At 26.8% G+C, this 20,287-nt stretch overlaps 1 protein-coding gene across 1 annotated transcript in view; it reads right to left on the reverse strand.

Annotated features, from left to right (window-relative positions):
* The window catches only part of LOC129607932 (putative uncharacterized protein DDB_G0282499), a 102,595-nt gene that overhangs the window by 5,414 nt on the left and 76,894 nt on the right, over positions 1 to 20,287 (reverse strand). The window contains exons 5-7 of the mRNA XM_055519195.1: positions 19,452 to 19,786; positions 16,620 to 16,786; positions 8,377 to 8,503 (exon numbers count right to left, since the gene is read on the reverse strand). Coding sequence (XP_055375170.1) covers positions 8,377 to 8,503; positions 16,620 to 16,786; positions 19,452 to 19,786 — 629 coding nt within the window. The remainder of the gene's footprint in view (positions 1 to 8,376; positions 8,504 to 16,619; positions 16,787 to 19,451; positions 19,787 to 20,287) is intronic.

The raw sequence follows: 20,287 nt of genomic DNA on the forward strand, positions 1-20,287 counted from the left end.
TTGAATATAAATTTAAGATAAGTATTTTTGCAATACTAAGTATATACGCAAAGAGTTTACAATAAAGTTTTCAATATAACAATTTTTTTTATTGTACGAGTATCAAAAGGTATTTGAAGGAAAAGAATTTGAAAGTAATAAGAAATTCTTTTAGAAAGTTTTTCCTCTTTAAGTTTTTATAGTAAAAAGCATTATACAAAAAATAACCTTTTCGAAGTTATTCATATTATTCGTACTCGTATTTCAATTTCCAGTGAGATCTATTGTAAAAGTATGAAAATTTAATAAGAAACTATAAAAAATTTAATATTTCATAGGTTAATTTTAGCGTGTGTGTGATAATAAGTGAGAAATAATAAAATTTTGAATTAAATCAAGTAGGAAATAATGAAATATATTTATATAAATTGTTTGTAATTACGAAAGTATTAAGAATTCAGCTATTTAAAATTTCCACAATGCAAGTACGAACCAAAGGGTGTATTTGGCACTTCATTTCTACTTATTAGCACTTTCCCAAAATGCTTATTAGTTTCACTCCACCCATTGGCGTTCGTCCCTCAATATGTTTATTGTTTACAAAATTTCTATACTCTTGAAGATAGAAAACTGAAAATTTCATATATGAATAGATCTTTGGTATAAACTTTATATTTTGAATAATTTTTATAATTTTATATTATCGTATTAAAATAAATTCTACGAGTATTTCAAGGTTATAATTAATTGATTCATAATAGCTAATTATGCTAACAAACTTATATACTAATATACAAAACAGTAATGTATAACAGATATGTTATTTATATAATAGAAGTTAACAGAATGTATGACAGATAAGACATTTCACCAAAAAAGATTACTAATACTGCTTTCTCATTTGAATTGTCTCATTTTTTCTCAATAAAACGCATAGTGAACAATACCAATTCCGATTGAACTTGTTACCTTTCAAAACATTTTTCTACTTTAATTCGTGATATCCGGAACAAAGTGACTGCAGAATGTTGACTAAATTGACAGAATGTTCACTGAAAACTTGACAGATACGAAAACAAATTCTTAGAACTCGAAAATTATATTTTTCGAATATTTATAATATCAATCACATTCTTCTTACTCAGTGGAAAAATAGCGACGTACTAGAATCTTGTAATTAAAAATTTATAATAAGCAACATTACGTAATAATAGAAATTTGAGAGAAAAAGTCGTATCTCATTTCGTATTTATTATGTGTTTTCGAAATGACGAATAAATTTTGTTGAATTTTAACTGGAAAGAAGAGCTCGAATATAGAGAATTCTTCCAAGAGAAATTCGTTTATTAAAATTATACAATAAAAATAAAAACTTTAATTAAAATTCATAAAAATATTGTTTTTTTTTTTTTTGTGTAAATATTTTCAAGTAGTTTGATTTCTCATATTCGTTACAATCTGATTGTGAACAAAACGTTCTTATGTGTGCAAGTAACGTTGATTTTTGTTTGATGTGACACAATTAAAACTTTTTTTTTTAGTCATTCAAAGTAATTTATGTACCTCTATAGTATAAGGTTCCATTTAGTGTATACGTGTAAATTTGTTTATATATGAAAACTTTATGACTGTTAAATAAAGTTTTGTACATCTCTAATGTGTTTTTAATTAATTTCTTTCGGTCTTTATGCTCTTTTAATATCTTACAAAGCAAAAAAAGAAAAGAAAATAATAACAAAAAAAAAAAAGAACAAATTTTGTTTTTATTTTTTTTTGTTCTTTTAATTATATACAATTATGTGTGTAACATATCCTTGTCCATAAAAGATCTCATTTTCCTATAATTTTCATTTTATTCAAACTAAAATTCGAAAAAATAAAGTTTGTTTTAAAACACTTATTTTTTTTTCGTTTTTTGTGTGTGCATGACTAAAATGTTCTTATATATATGTACATATGTACGTGTATATATGTACATAACGTAAATGTTTAAGCATATGGCAAATCTATATATGGTAAATAGTGTTAACAAAAGTTTATTTTATTTTTGCGTTCGTATGTGAACACACTGTATAGTACGTGTAGGTGTAAATCCCAGTTGGATTTCTCTTTCAACTCTATAATTTAATGAAATATTTTTTGAAAATATTTTTTACTCGACTGAGTATCATTAAAATCAAAATTTTTAAATATTTTAAATTTGTACTTAATTTATGATATATTTTGTTTACCGGATAGCACGATTATTGTCGAACAGTTCAGTTAATCGAATTCTTTATTTGTAAAATTTGACATCTTCGTTCAATAATTTCTTTAAGTTTTTGTGATATACAAGCACAATAAATGTCATATAGTCGTAAATGAGCAACTATATTAGTTAACAAGCAACAAACGTAGTAGAAGGCTGATTAAAATAAAATGACGTGCTCAAAAAATTTTAGACTATCAGCGTAATCATTATTAGTCGCTTTACAAATGAAATATTTCAATAATTTACGAATCAAGAAACTCCTTAGTCCGCCTCAAATTTCGAATTATCCCTACCAAAAATCATATTCAAATGAGCTCTAAAATCCAACCTGTGATTAAGTATTGCCAAAAGAAATTTGGGGTCTTCCTAAATATATGCAAAATATTTGGGAGGAATATTAAGTTCAATTAAATGTTCATTGTGAAACGTTGAAATAAATCATGAAGCGAGAGAATCTGTGCTGCTACCTCTGAGACTCCATGCACTGCTTAATAAAATTTTTTAAAGTTTATTTTGTTTAACATCATCTTCTGTTATTTCTTAAAGTAAAATGGTGATGCAAACTCTTAGAGTTAAGAAGAACATTTTTCCATAGGAAATTTTTAATTCTTTCAAAATGAATCTTAAATTTTGCACCTGGGATTAAATTTATTTGTACATATTATATTTATTTACATATACAGTATATATGTGCGTAAATCTATGTATATGAGAAATATAATATGTAGCTCATGATGTTTGTTTGTGGGAAATAAAAAGTTGTATAAAAACAAATAAAGTTTATTTGTTAATGGGTGCTATAATTACAGTACTTTTATTATTATTTTTATGTTTTTTTTTTAGGATTTACATTTCATTGTATTTCCTTTAATATTATAAATATAAAACAAACAAAATTTTTTAACTTAATATTAAGTATAAATTAATTGTATACTATTAAAAGTTGTATATAAAAATGAAAAACAAATTTAATTTTTCCCCCCATACAATGTTTTTTTTATTTACTCTGTTAAAAGGAGTAAAATGTGCTTATGTGAAACTAAAATCATTTTAAAATGCTACTTTAAACAAATTTTATCTTTATTTGTTGTTGTTTATCATAATCATAAGAAATCAATATATATATACAGTTATTCGAACATTCTTTTATAAATTTTCTCTTTTTGGTTATCATTTTATCTGTTTTTAAGATACAAATTCAACATATTGAATAAAATTTCTCCGTAAAATAGAATGTCATTAAAATATTTACGGTAAATATTAAATCGTTTATGAAATAACAGTTATTTTAAACCTTGTAAAGAGCAAAAACTTTTTTTTCTTGGTTTTCTCATTGTCATCAAAGATTGTCCCAGAACAACGTCATCAAACTAATTGAATATGATTCAAATGCGGATTACGATTTTTAAGCGTTTTCTATGAATTCTAAAACAAAAATAGGGATGTAGCGATTCTCGAAGATTTTTGTTCCGAAAATTTCAACAAAAACGGTGTGGTAAACGCATATTTTCATAAAAATTCGCTTCGTTTTCAATTAAATGCCAAGTTTTATTTTTAATGCTTGTGTTAATCATTAAAGTTTCTGAATTCCCTATAAATATGCAAAATATTTAAATACTTTAAATACGTTTTGTACAAGAAATTAATAAATAAAATTTAAGACTAACAAATGGACAATTTTTATTAAATTTATTAAGAAAAAAATTAGAAAAAGCAATGAAAAATACAAAATTCCCCATTAAAGAAAAAGGAACTATAAGGAGATTTCATTATTTATAAGAAAAAAGTTTTTGTCTAGGAAATTTTTCTCTTAATGAAATTTTATATACAAAAACTTATGCCTTTTTAAATCAGGTATATAGTGTTCGCAATGTTTTTCAATTTTATTGTAAAATTTATCAAATTTTAAATAGTTTAACGCTTACCGAAATAAAGAAATTAAATAAATTCTATACAAATTTAAAATAATTTTAATGTTTTATTATACTCGAACATTTTTCAAGAAGAACACTACATTAAATGCAGATGTTAGGCAAGAAATGTTGAGGAAGATTCCTAGAGTTTTAGTGACTAGTCAATGCGAAGCCTGTAAGCATCATAGACTCACGTCTCATATGAAGAGATAACAGACACAATAACACTACCGACACAAAGAACGTAGAACAAAGAAGAGTAAACAAAGAATTCAAAAAGTAAATCTATTTTCTTTTCATGAAGTCAACCGTAACCTGCCATGCCAAGTAAATTTTCGATAACTCTGCCAATTGTTGAAAAAACTTACTTTTCTTTCCGATACAATATAGGCACTTCTCTATTACGATAATGTCCTGGCAGCACAAAATATGTCGCAGATAATTTTGAATCTTCTCTCAGAAGAAGAATTTTATTAGTATATTTAACATTTGTATTGCGAACACTATTCAAGTTTCGTAAAAATTGAAAAGTCAAGAGAATAATCCAGAAACCTGGAATTTATTACGGTGTGTGTATAATATAACTATTTAAACAAAATATAGAGATAAGAGTTGAAGGAAGGCAAAATGAAAAAAAAAGGTTATAAGAACATGTCCTGATAATAAATAACATAATTTTTAGTAGGTGTTTTTAATTAGAAGTTAGTATTTCAGTTTACTTTTACTTTATATATACACTTATCATAATATCCTTTTAAAATTTATTTTAGAACTTTTTTCTTTTTATACAGAAAAAAAAATATAAATAAGTATAAGTTATGATATACATATATATACTCTTGGGTATGAATATTTTAGCTAGTATATTATGTACGTAATAGCTACTAGCTAAAATAAACTTATAATTTTCAATTAAAGCAAAAGCAAAGGATTTTAAGATGTTCAACAATTCCTAATTTTGCTTGTTTGTTTTCTTCTTCTGTTTTTTTTTATTATTTTTCCTTTGTAACGAATGAAATATGACAATTTTAAAAGTTGTGATAATATTTTAAAAGGCAAGATTAATTTTTAAGCTACTTTAATTCGTTACACCATGTTACACCTACTTTGGCCATAATTTTTTTTTATTTTGGAAGGATTTCGTTTCGTATTTTGTTGTGTTTATTTAATTATTCTTGCCATGAACTTTTTAGATTCTAGCAGTATACGGAGTAAATACATAGAAAATCCTTATTATATCTTACTATTCTAATATATTTTAATTTTGCTTGCCATATACCCACTTGCTTGTTGCTCGAAATAGGGTAAATTTAATTTTTTTTTGCTGCGGTATAATTAATTTCAGATTAGTTCCGTGGTAAGTTTATTAATTTAATTTGTGTAAGTGTTGAGTTCATAAGATTAAATTAATGTGATTGCAAAATAAAAATAGTTGGAATTTAATTAATCATATAAATTATTTTAAAATTAAAAATTGTACACAACGAATTAAAATATCATTATGAAATTCAAAAAGGTACCCTATTATATTCATGTTTGTATTTTTTATAAAAAACGTTATATGAAATGGGCTAAAGGTTCTATATACGCTGCAGAACATTTTAATTATTTAAATTTATTTTACTTCCAGATTTATGCGGGTATTTTAATCTTTTATGCTGTTTTAGTTAACATTTTTAATATAATTTGTGGATTGTTGTGTGTTAACTTTAGATTTTATGTTGGAAAATTAAATTCTTTAGTTTATATATAAAATTAAATTCACTTAAATGATGTTAAATAATGAAACAAAAGTTTAAAATGTACATGGGAACAAGAAAATTTATTAATTTTTTTCTAAATTTATTTTTATATAAAACGTTTTATATTTTAATTTAATTTTGTAAAATATTATTTGTTTGGGGTAAAATGTACTTTATTATACGATACATAATAAGTTAGTGCTGTACCCTGAATGTAATAATTTATATGGGATTAGCTTCGACAAAGGGGGAATGGGTGAAAGTTCTTATAACTCTTTAATTTCTATCTTTAATATTCCTAATAATTCTTAGCCCATTTTACATGAGTATCAACAAATTTTTGATAAATCAAAGTTTTGATAACCTATTAGTATAAGTTGCGAGCATATCGTATTGAATAATTTCAGAAATCGCATACGTATAATAGTTTCCTTCCTTTCAAATGCGGCCAATAATCTGAATTACTATTCAGTAAACGGAGTTGATCCTCCCGTTTCCATCTATATTTTAAAACATGGGTAGCGATTATTCTTCGTGAAACAAAAAAAGCACCTAAAAGTATGCAATATTTCGAATATCATTTAAAAATAATTATGAGATTAGGGTATGATTATAGAAATTAAATTTTTCCTAAATAACTAAATAAATGAAATAACTATCTCAGCCATCTCAGTCTCATAAATAATTTAACCATCTCAGTCGTCACTATGGATGTGTAACATGCTCACATCAAGAAAAGTTGAGACAGCTGTGGGACAAAAGACCATGTTCTTCCAACCAAGGGATGCCCACAGGGAGGAGTACTATCACCCTTGATGTCGAGCTTAGTTGTGGACGGACTTCTCACGAGGCAGCTTGGGCGGGGTATTCAGTGCCAAGCTTATGCGGATGACATTGTCATTATTGCCACGGGGAAGTTCTAAGAGGTTCTGTGTGATACCATACAGAGGCCGTCGCGGATAAGTCGTGAAGGTGAAGCCCTTTTATCATGAGGTGGATGTTTACCATAATACCGCATCTAACATATGGAGCGGTGGCGTGTCCAACGGCAGCAATGGAGGTCATTCTCGACTTGGCGCCACTACATCTAGTCGTCGAGAGTGCGGCAAGGGCAACCATCTTAAGGTTGGGTAGAAGATATGCAGACACGAGGGCTATCATTGGGCCAAAGGACCGACATACCCTCTCCAGGACGATTCCCCTATTGCGCCTGCCGAGGGATGATATAACTAGGAAGAACAGCTTTGAGGAAAACTTCACTTCAAAGCTGGGCGACAAAAAGACTTGGAGGGGGGGAGTCGGTTAGCTACCCGATGCGAAGCCACACCATCAGGTGGTGCACCGACGGGTCGAAAATGTCATCCGGTACGGGTGTTAGGATATTTGGACAAAGGACCAAATACTTTGAGCTCTGAATTCTTGCTTCATAAGGGCTGTGAATTCTTGCGGGGTTTCCTCGCGGATGATGTAGGACTGTCTTGGAAAACTCGACCGATTGGGTCAAGACAATTGGGTCACCTTGTGCTGGGTGTCGGGGCATCTCGACGTAGAAGGAAATAAGGAAGCAGGTATACTGGCGAAGCGGGAGCCAGTTCCAGTTTTGTAGGGCCGGAGCCCTTCTGCTGGATTGGAGCAGGTAAGATCAGTGAGGTACTAAGAATCGAAGTAGAGGAAGAAAGACTGAAGCTATGGACCGCGCATCTGGGGCTTCGAGCGAAGACGCTTTTGGAAAATTACGACCGGAAACGCTGTGGGGCAATCATAAGAATGCCGCGGAATCATGTGAGAATCCTCACGGGTTTTTTGGCACGGCACTGCAAGCTTAGCGGGTTTTGCAGGTACTGCGGTGAGGGGGAGGTGACTCCGGTGCACTTTCCCAGCGATTGCGGTGCGTTGGTACATAGGAGGGGGTGAGCTGGGGCGGGCCCTGGTTGGTGGACATGTCGTTGTGGGACATCCCTTCGGAAAAATTGCTCGGATTCAAAAATGTGGGTCTCCGGGGAGTGCTCTAGGCGGGACACTGGGTGCTCGTGGTGGGGGGCACAATCTACAACCATCTCAGCCATTAAAACTATGTAGAGACTGGAATATTTAGTTTAATTTTCATTAATTGTAGGAGGTGAAGAAATTACTCTCAGTTTTAAAGAAAAATATAATATAAAAAAATTCGCTAATAGATTTTTATTTCAAGTGTACACATGTAAAAGAATTTTTATTAAATTTAAATTTAATTTAATTTCGTTAAAAAAATTTACTGTAGCAAAATATCATGCCAATATCTTTTATTTAATAAATATTGCACACAAATATGCGCTTGTATTTGTCATAACATTTGGTTTGAACATAATAATTTAAGTATCTAAAATTAATGTCTTAATAATAGAATTATGAAAGTAAATATACAGAACAATATACGAGTACATATGTACATATGTATGTATACAAAAAAAAAAATAAATACATTTTAAAAATGTCATAAAACATTGCTTACCCCAGCATATTCTCGACCAATTTCAACATCAGCGTTCATTGGTAGGGCAAAAAGATGTTTTGAAACAACAAAACTGTTAGTCCACATACAATCAACATACATTGTAATAAAATCACCATTAAAAACACTAAAAATAAAAAAAAAGAAAATGTAAAGAGAATTATAAAATATATTGGAATATACTATGTATGTATGTGCATTTATATACTTATAAATAAATATTTATTAAATATTACATAACTTAAATAATATTGTACGAAAATAAATTATTATAAGAAGTAAGAAGCTACTCACAAACATTTTGTATTTAAGAAAAACAATCAATAAATTTTATTTACTAAAAATTTTTAAGTATAATTTTTACTTTCAATAACAAAAAAAAAATTTTTTTATATTTTTTCTATAAGGATCAAGGATAGCCATTTGGGCTTTTTAGGTTTTTATATTTTTCTTTTTTTTATTCTATATTAAATTAACAGGAGTCGATTTTTTTGGGACACACACAAACATATTGTATTTCATTTATATTAAAGATCACTTCATGTCGGCATATGTGCTTTATTATTAAATTTCAAGTATAATGGGTCCCTTTTTCTGCTGTTTGGATTTGGGTGCTTTATGTTGCGATAGTCAACTTCTAATTGATGCATTCTATTTTATGATTTCATGGTGAGCACACTCACATTATAAATAAATATGAATTTGTGTAATTAATTTAAAATTTTTGTCGCCCTCATATAATTTTCTTTATCTGAGTACATAAAATCGACCACCTAGTTAGGATCGTTGTTTTATGGAATTGTATTAAATTTGTTATTGCTGATTTTCCTGCCAAAAAGTGTCGAAAATTGAATTAAAATTGAACCATTTAAATTCAACAATTATTGATTAAAGAATTGAGCCATATTCCCGTTAGGATAAAGATATCACATTCCATTGCACAGGAATTAAACAACACAGTATTTGTTTCAGTCCTAAGACCTACTTCTATTTTTTATATGATTACGGTAACTATTTAAGTCTTTATCTGCCTCTTTAGACTAGATATTAAGAGTCTCATGTCATCTTTTAAAGATCCTAGACAAATGCACATAACCCATCGGAAGACCTTCCCCTTTAATAAAAAACTTTGATACTTAAGTTCGGTTTTACTGTCATAGTGTATATGATCCACCGTGTCATTTAAATAAGCAAGGTATAATTTTATGTTACAATTCACACGTTGTCATCCCTTAAGCGTGTTATAACAGTTAAACATGATTGATACCAATCGACAACCAATGATGACATGAAATTATTTTTCAAAAATTAATAGTAATGATTGACTGATACGGACTTCAACAAGAATTACATAAAATTTGGCGATTTTTTTGTATGATTTTTCTTTGAATTCAAAAAAGAACGGAGTGCTTAAAAGATCACCCATTAAAATTATGAATAAGTATGAGAAAATAAAATATAATAATGGTTTGAATCGAACCATTGGTATACAAAGAAGCAAATGAAAATTTTTTTGTTAGTCAATATATCAAATGACCGTAGTACGTAGTACCTTTAGTGGAACGTAGGAAGGTCAATTCTGAATGGTACACCACCATTCTGAATGGTACACCAAGAAATAAGGAAAACAAACAAGCGCCGGCGAATCATTCTTCATCATGACAATGCAAGCTCTCACAAATCAGCTGAAACAATGGACTATTTGAGCACTCAAAATGTCGAATTGATGGGTCATCCGCCGTACAGTCCTGATTTAGCACCCAATGACTTCTTCTTATTCCCTCACATCAAAAAAAAAATGCGTGGACAACGATTTTCAACACCTGAAGAAGCAGTCGATGCGTTCAAAAACCATGTTTTGGAGGTGTCTCAATCGGAGTGGAAAAAGTGCTACGAAAATTGGTTTCAGCGCATGCAAAAGTGTATTGATCTTCATGGGGAATATTTTGAAAAACAATAAAACCATTTCCAATGATAAATGTTTGTTTTTTATTGCCAGACCCGAAATATAAATAGTGACCCTCGTATGGTAAAAATTTGGAAAAATATTTGAGCAAAAACTTTAACTTCGAAAATTTTGTAATGAAAAAATTGATTTTGAAGACTTGTGTTGTGAATAGAAGGACAAACAGCATAAAATATTTGGTATTCAAGATTAATTTAATTTAAAATTTCCTAAAAATAAAAACAATTTTTTTTTGTTTAAAGGACATTTAAAATTTGAAAACTTCAATTTTTCTTTTGATTGAATTAAATCAAAAAATGATTCAATAAAATTCCAAAAATTTATTAATAAACAATCATAATAAAATCGAATTAAAATAAAATCGGTATTTTGTAATTTAACAAAAAAAAATATATATATACATATGTATGTATAAAATTTTAATAAATTGAAAAATAAAATTTGTTATTACAAAATGTAAAATTTCAAAATCTTACTCGGATTTGCATAAAATTAAATTAATTGATTTCATCTTATAAATATTAAAATAAAATTTCAATTTCTTACACATTTTGTTTGAATTCTTTTTGATTATGTTTTTTAAAAAAATGTATTTAAAAAATATTCTAATTTATTCTAAGATGGTCCAAATATATTTATTTAAATGCATAAATCAAAAAATTTAATGTACATAAAAATTTTATTTTAAAGCTTATAGACATTTGTGCTAGTTCTCATCAGGTTATTAAAAAATATATTTGTCATTCTTATATAAAACTGAATAAATATTTTTCTTTCATAATACTCTGTCTGTCAATTGAATTTTATATAGTAGATCTCTTCTGTCTGTCAATTTAATGTACGTATATTACAACAAAGACTTGTAAAAATAAAAATAAAATTATTGATGAAAGTATAATGGTACATAAAATACTCACACTGTTAGGTATTATGTATTAATGTTATGCGGGTAGAATTTGTCATATGATAAGAGATATTGTATAATATTTTGAAATATAACACTTCGGACAACTTTTTTATAATTTATACATATGTATATTGCGTTATACAAAAATCAATTGAAATCTATCAAAAATATAGTATGTTGGAATACAAACACAAGTTTGAAAAAAAAATTAGAGAAATATAGAAATGGTAAGTTTATTGGATTTTAGAACCAAAAGCGTCTAACTGCAATTTTTTTATAAAATCATTTATATACCACATTACACTAATTTAGGTAAGTTCTCTATATTGTCGTTATTGCAATAAAGTTATATCTTTTCGTTTCTGAGATATTCAGAAAAAATGGTTTTAATTATAGTTTTTAACTGACCGAATTGCAAACAATAAGAGAGGTTTTGTGTCGGCACCGAATTTTACATGTTAAGTTTTCGACGAAAATATGTTTTTCAATGTTATAGGGAAATGTAAATAAACTATTTTGTCTGTCGGTCTGTCAGGTCTCTTTGACGGTTTGATCAACTTTTGGGATATACCAGACCTCTGAAACTGGATCTTTACTATGGGCCGATTTTAAGTTTTTAACCATATTTAGGAAAATAATCACTGAAGTTTTATATGAATGTCGGCTGACAATACAACTCCCATCACCTAAATTTTTTGAGAAAATCGGGAGTCAGCAAGTCGACTTTTACTAACGACCGAATTTATACTTTTGCTCATAAGGATAGAATTTATCAACTAATTTTTTTGATATCTCATACTTAAAATCTGCTTAACACACAAAGAATCAGTATATTTTTAACAAAAATCAGGTCTCGGAAACAGAACTTTCACTAAGGCTCGATTTTATGTATTTGATGATATTTCCGTAATTAATTTATGAAATTTCTTGAAATTTAATATTTGAATTTTGATTGTTAACGAAATGAACTGGAAAATATAAGAGGGAAATCGGATCATTGAAAGTTAACCTCTACTAAGAACCAAATTTACGCTTTTCTAGGTACATTAATAAAAGCGAATTATTTATCTTCTATAGAATTTAAAATATTTAAAAGAAATTTTCATAAACTTCTGTAACACTCTAACATTGTGGTCGGTTATATGCTGGCCAGATTTTTTTTGTGCAACACATAGTAATTCAATATTTTTTGAAAATACACTTTAAAAAAATTGCAATAGAATATTTTATTCAATTAAATAACAATTTAATAATCCTCAAATAATGTTAATGAATATTTCTTCTCAATAGTATCACAAAACTTATCTTAATGCCCTTAGAACCTGGTAGCTCTAATAACAAAATTGGTATCATTCAAAACTATAAAAACAAATCATTAATACTTAAAGTATAACAAAATATGGAATTGTAATAATTAAAATTTAATGTTTGTTAAATAATTTTTAATATTTTCATGTTTCTCATTTTAGAATTATCATTAATATATGAAAATTAATTTTTAACAAGTACAAATTGAGTATACAGTCAATTTAATTTCGCTTTTCATTTTATTCTCTTCCTAATTACTAATTCTTACTGAATAATTATAATTACAATATTATAATCATTAATACTTTAATGAAGCCGCACAATTTCATTCACTTATACTAATTTTATTTATTCATTATTGTTTTAGTGTTATACCGGTATAATTTTTCTATATAACATTTATTTACATTCGAAATGATAACAGAGCTATAACAACTGTGTAATTTAACATGTTGTATGCAAATTAACCAAAAACACTTATACTTTTGTAAAAAATAAAATTGCTTTGTATTTGTATGTGTTTTTGCGAAATTTTCTTTTTCCTGTATTTCTTAAAGCCATTCAACCGATAGCGATTTTGTATAATTCTAATTGTTTTTTTTTTATTTTTTTGATTTATAAGTATTATTGCTTTATATAAGATACTATGAATACCAACTATAATAATATGGGAGGAGGTATGAGAATTTCAGAATATCATCAAAGGTTAGAAAAATAATTTTACGTTTGATTTGTTTCCATATTTTTTTTTTTCATTTGCCAGCGGAAAAAAAGAGACCGTAAAAAAGTAAATTCAATAAAGCAAAAAGAAAAAAAATTGTTGAGTCAGATATTTTTTTAAGATCTTTTAATGCTAATCCTATACTTAAAATTTACAAAATAAAATTTGCTTCAAAATGAAATTGAAAACTGTATTTCTTATTTTCTTATTTTATTTTATTAAGAAAATCTAGCAACGTAATTGAAATTGTTAAAATTTTTTGAAAGTTTTTTTGAAAATAATTAAATTGCAGTCGATCCTCGAAAATATAGAAGTATTTGAACCGATTCGGATAATATTTGCTTAAAACCACCGTTCTAAACTTGAAAAATCGGTTATACTGACGATGAGGTCGAATCGGGTTTGAAACATTGCTTAAATTATTGAAATAAAATGGAATATGTGAGATACATGACCTTAACAGTGTCAATTGAATTAAATTTCATAACGTTTTGTTTTTATGCCGCTTTTTTTTAGTTCTATGGCGGACGTATCCAATATTCTCAGTTTTCACGTTCGCCCTTTGGAACTATATATTTAAATTCTTGATGAATTTTTGAAAAACCTACTTACACGTTTTAATAATGTTAAGGTTACGATTTATTTCATTGTATTACGTTTATTGACGGATAGACAAAACATTATCAAAATTTAATATTTGCGCAAAATGTAACAAAAATTTTTCAATAAAAAATGTAAAGTAAAATATGTAGAAAAGAAAATTTTATATAGTAAGAGAAGAAAATAGAGTTGAAAATGTTGATTTTAGCTTCGGCTATACAATCGGAATACACAAATCAAAAAAAGAAGAAAAAAACAAGTATAAAATAAGTTTTTTGTTTATTGAATATTTTATTTATTTTTGTTTTTCTTCTTTTTTTTTGTATTTTTGTATTTTTATTCATTCTTCGTAATAAACATTTCAAATAATTTAATAGAAAGTGATTTGTGTCAAAAAATTATAAAAATTTTCTCTATGAAAATGAGATGTTTAAAAGGTCCTTTTAAAAAAGTTAGTAATATAAGTAAGTAAGTATACATTGTAGAGTACACGTATATATATATACATTAACATACAATTTGGTTATACCCCCTCCCTCACAGTTTAAACTTAAATTATATACAAATTTTATTGCTAATGAACCAAAAAGAGAGCAAAACAGAATAAGATTAAAAATAAGTTGCCATTTTTATATTTCCACTTAGTAAAGTTTATGTATATATATAATATATGTATGTGTTTATGAGGATATATGTATATTTAATAAGGATGTGTATAAAATATTTAAGTATGTGTGTGCATTGTGTTTTTGAGCGCGTAATTACGTTGTTTGTTTTTCTAAGTAGCCTTTTCTTATACTTAGTTAGCTTTTCTTCTTCTTAGCTCCTAAAAATTGTCTTTTAAAAAATGTTAGAAAAAAAAAAACAAAAAATTTGTTTGTTAATTTTTTAAAATAGGTCCATTGTAATTTTGTAGAATAAATTTAATTAGAATAATTTTGAAATTCTATTGCAATGGTCACAAACGAAAAAAAAGAAAAAACAAAAAAAGGAATAAAAAAAAATACAAGAACTTCATTTTCCTTTTATTAAAACCTTTTGAAATTTTTATAATAATTAATTTTGGGGAGATCTCAAGGATTTTCAAAAAAAAATTTCCAAATTATATATTTGTTGTATACATATATATGCATATATATATATATAAATGTAATGAAAATTAACTTATTAAATAAAAAAGAAAGGAAAAAGAGAATCCTTTGCAATTGAAAAACTTATTTACGATAATTTGAGATTATAGTTAATTTGTATATATGCTTGTGTATATATTTATACTTATACATAATAAATTATGTGCTAATGTATATTTGGATCAATGATTTTAATATTATAATGAATGAAATTAGAAATTTTTTTTGTAGTAAAAAAAACACAATTTAAATGCGAAAAATTTTAAGAAGAATTTAACAGTAAATAAATTTAAATTTTGTGTAAATCTTTTGATAAGGGTGCTCTCTTAAATTCTAATCTTCTAAATAATCGTAATAAACTCTTGAGTTTTTGTTTTTTGAATTTCTATATTATACGGATAATTCCAGATTTGTTGATACTTATACTAATTGAAATAATAAATGGTTTTGTAAATTATTAAGTATTGAGATTTTTTGAAAAAAAAAATTGGTATTTTGTGGTTTAATTTTAAAAATAATTTAATATTAGATTAGTATAGAATATTAGTATCTTATATTTTAATTCACTTTCTAAAAAAAAAAATTAAATTCAAGTAAAAAGTTCGATGATAGTTTTATTATTAATGGCGATTTGATGATTTTTACAAATTCGAAATCTCAAAACATTTATGTAGACGATCAAACCTATTTGCTTATACAGAATATACTGCCATAATTAATTAAGATAAGGTGTAATTTAAGGTAGTTAAACTTTAAGCGAAGAGATAGTAGTAAATTTTACAACTTGCGCTCATTGTCTTTTTCTATTACTTCCTTATTTTGCTCTCTTACCCTTTCATAATTTTGTAACGGTTGTTGTTGCTGTACCGTCGTTCGTCAATAAGTATTACTTTTCCTTTTTGATATCCTTCAACCGCATTTTATCTGGAATCGTGTAATAAATGCAATCAAATATTTAAAATTTAAGTGGTCCTTTTAACAAAGGAGCGCGAACGATCTTAAATTTCTTTTGATTTTGTGTAAAGGTTTGGTTTCCATATTCACATATTTTCTTAATCAATACACGAATTTAAAATTTTTTAAAGAAAAAAATATATAGGAACCTGTTATCACATTTGTGATAACTTAAACTTTATATTTTTTTTATTATTGATTCGAAATTGTTATGATATTAAAATAAAAGTTGAACTTCACTGGAAATTGAATATTAAGTTTTTGCTGACTAAATTGAAAAGTAAAAAAAAATATTCTTTTTATATAGTTAAATAAAATATCGTTTGTGTTTTTAAACATAAGAACATTTATAGAAATGGAAAAATCATCAATACGATATTGTTGTGGTGCTCCTTCAATCCTTCAGCATGATGTAATTTAATATTTTTCACTGATATCTTGTTTTTTTCAATGTTTCATATTCTACTCCATTCTACATGTAACCATTATTTATTCATATATATAAATAGATTATATTAGTATTTGTGTATATGTCATGTGTACAATGTGCGGGTATTCAGTACATAAAATTTTCCATAAGAAACAGATGATACAAAAATAGTAATGTAACAAGTTTTATTTTTATTTTTATCATATTAAACTTATATTGAGGATTACCTTATTGCGATTTGATGCCATCTATTGTCATACAAATCGAATTTGATAGGAAGCATTTCAGTAACTTCATCACGTTCTTGAAATAATTTTAAACCGTTTTCACTCTGATCCAAATACAAATTGTGTGTTGAATTTCTCAATTCGAATATTGTCGATTGTCTTGGTGCCTAAAAGAGATAAAAAGATGGAATAAAAACATATAAAAATAAAAAAACAATAACAAATTAGTTAAAGAGAAAAGGGGAAAGTGATATGTGCAAAAGAGTAAAATAAAAGGGAAAATGTGACCGAAATTTAAAATAAATAAGCAAAATAAAGTTTTTTAATATTTATAAAATTAAAGTTTTAATAATAAATAATTCATAATATATCGGAATTAATTATACCAATAAATTTCAAAGAAACGATTTTATAGCTTTAAGTTGTATTTTATGTGATAAGCCACAAGGATTTCAAAACTTTTATATGTTTATACTTTTTCTTCCAATTTGTACAGGAGCAGTTAGTTGATGTGATCATAAATTGAGCTGAAACACTTAATTGAACATGTTCGTTTTACTTATAGTCGAATTTTTGTAGAGATTTGTGCATCGCAAGTATGCATCATAGTGACTATGAGAATGTAATGAAGGTATTTTGGGATAAACCCTTTTGCAAAAAATTCTCCAAACGTTTCCGAGCGCGGTTTAAACCGAGACGCGCCACTGGATAGTGCGTGCTGTTCAGCAGAAATGGGTATCGAAGACAAAAGATAATGATTTTGTTGTAAAGCCGGAAAGCCATTGGAACGGTGAATTGGTTTTCGGTATCCTGCGCGGCACTAAGAAACGAATCAAAGAGGAGGTGGTCAGAGCGTTTAGGAAGTTTTCCGGGGCTGCGGTAGGGTAAGAAGTTTCTTGGAAATTATGAGCGGAAGCGATTTAGGAAGGTTATATGGTTGAACAAAAATCAGGTATGTCTACTGGGTCTGGAAATTGGAGGCACTTGCAGATTATAGTGAAGATGAGAAGATGTCAAACCACCTTCTAGGAGAGTGTGATACTCTCGCTGGTAAGTTCATTGATAAGAGTTTGTCGATAAATAATATTACACGAACTTCTTGGAACCTGTACAACTTGAAGAAATTTTACGGTTCAGTTGTTCCTTTTGAATATGTTCAAAAAGTGATCATAATAATCATGACCTTAATACCGTTGAACAGGTAACCACTAGAAAGAAAAATAATATTAATATCTATGAGAAATTTAGGTATATGCAGAGAAAAAAACATAGAAGATGTAGATATAAGAGCAATTGGAGGTTTGATAAGTATAGACCAATATGGTTGACGGGATTGATTCCGCCGATGAGAAGTTAAGTGTGGTGAAGCGATATTGTTCTGTAGTAATCTTGAAATAGTTTAGATTACAATCCGCAATATTTGGATATGAGATCAAATGCCAATCTCAATAAGGAATACCATTCAACTGTTCATGATGGCAATTAAGAAAAACGCCGTAAGTCAGAGAATAAATTCATAATTTATTATTTTAGGCAATACGGAAAATATTATTTTAGTTCGATAAAGCTATAAGTATATGTTTAATGAATATACCTTAACTTTTATAAAATCCTTGTAGTTATTAGTAAAACATCAAAGGCATTGAAAAAATTCATGCGTTTATTTGTTGAATTGAAAATTTATATTAGCAAAAAATTAGCATTAATTTTAAATAAAAGAGAAAATATGAAATTTAAAATTTCTAAAAGAGTTCCTATTAAATCATCTTTAAGTTTCAATTCTTTAAAAGTATAGGAGAATAAAAAAATTATTTGAACTCACATAATTCGTATAAGGATATAAAGCTCCTTTTGCTTTCATAATATATTCTTATAGAGATATTGTGAGGTTATATCTAACTATATATTTGTCTTATTTCAGAATTTATTTAAGAATTTAAATGATTATACAATTTGAACACTGTATAAATTCTTTCTTCTACTTATTATGCATAATATATGTACGTGTAATATATACCTATGTATTAGCACTTTTAATATTCTAATACTGTTTAGATAGGTTTTATTTTTGATGTTATATACTTATGTTTGCTTTTATTTTGCTATTTTTGCAAAAATAGCAAAAGAAAAAGAAATAGTTTTTCAATTCACAAGAATAAATTTAACTTGCAATCAAAAAGATTTAATGAGGATCTTTAATGAGTTTCATATATATATAAAAATTAGAACATTTTAAGGATTATCTAGTATTCTAGTATATTATATACAATATAAGTTTGAATTTTAATGTTTAATTTGAAAACTTTTGTTCTCGCTATAATATTCAAGTATTTTATCATATAAAAAACAACTTAAAGCAATATAAAGTAGGTGTATATAATAGTATTATATTTATATATATGCTATGTGTATGGTATTTTGCAGGATGGTTCGGTTCTGGTGTAAACACGTTTGGAGGATTATTCTTTGGAGTTTTTTGGGAAAAAATCCTATGAATTGGAGAACTCGGACGTCTAGGGGTAAGAAAATCGGATAGAAAAAATTCTGTATCGCGAATTCCAACTTCGAAGCTGTCATAATTACGATTCAGTGAGGTAAAGTGGTAATTTATGTAAATAAATTTTCGACTCCGGTAAAAAAGACGATTATACTAAGAAAAATCCAAGACTCAAACCTTTACTTGTATTTCGACAGTATTTTTTTGATCCGATTTTTTTAACTCTTCAAAACTACAACTAGACGTTCAAGAAATCACCCACCGAAGGTGTTTAAACCTGAACTGGACCACCTTGTATACCTTTAAACAAACGAACATTAAAAACTATTTTTTACCTTTAATTTTAAAGTAATCATAATAGTAAAATTTATTGAATTTTGCCAGCCTTGTATGAAACCAGAATTTTTTAATTGTATTGCCGATGTTGATAAAGATGATGGAAATGATGATGATGACGCTGCTGATGATGTAGATGATGACGATGACAATGAAGATGATGATAGTGACCCAATTGAAGATAATGTTGAAGTTTTTATTATTTGATCATTATTTATTATTTCAGAAGAATAAAATAATCCTCCTGATGGTTGTTGTACTGTTGATGGTAATGCTGGTGTGGTGGGATCAATTATAGTTTTTCTTAAGAATTTTAATAGATCTATTTGATAATCTGAAAAGAACAAAAAATAAGAAAATAAAAATTATTTTTGAATTTGACAATAATGAAAAAATTAAAATAATTGCTTAAATGTCTTATTAAAATTTTTCCGCCTATTACTCATTTACAAATATTACTTTTAAAAATTTTTGTATTTTTATAATTATTATTATTTTTATTATAATATTAAACGTTATATTATATAATAATTATTTAATTGTCATTATTATAAAGTATGTATTGAGTAATTTTTATTGCGCGATAAATTTTATCACGTTTTATTGAAATAAATTAAGAATTCTGAAGAATTACGAAAAATGTAGGAGAAACTTTCCTAAAAAATTATATTGTTATTACCAATAAAATTATGAGTTAAAATATAGTCAAAATAATATTTTATAGCTTTCTGTTTTAATATCTAAATATTATTTGAGAAATTATAGGAAATTCATGATTTATTATCGATAGAAAGGACTTTTATAGTATAATTTGTTACTACAATTTGTGAAGTTA

Source organism: Condylostylus longicornis, unplaced genomic scaffold (assembly GCF_029603195.1).
Source record: "Condylostylus longicornis isolate FDR11 unplaced genomic scaffold, ASM2960319v2 ptg000030l, whole genome shotgun sequence".
In the NCBI taxonomy this organism is placed as follows: domain Eukaryota; kingdom Metazoa; phylum Arthropoda; class Insecta; order Diptera; family Dolichopodidae; genus Condylostylus; species Condylostylus longicornis.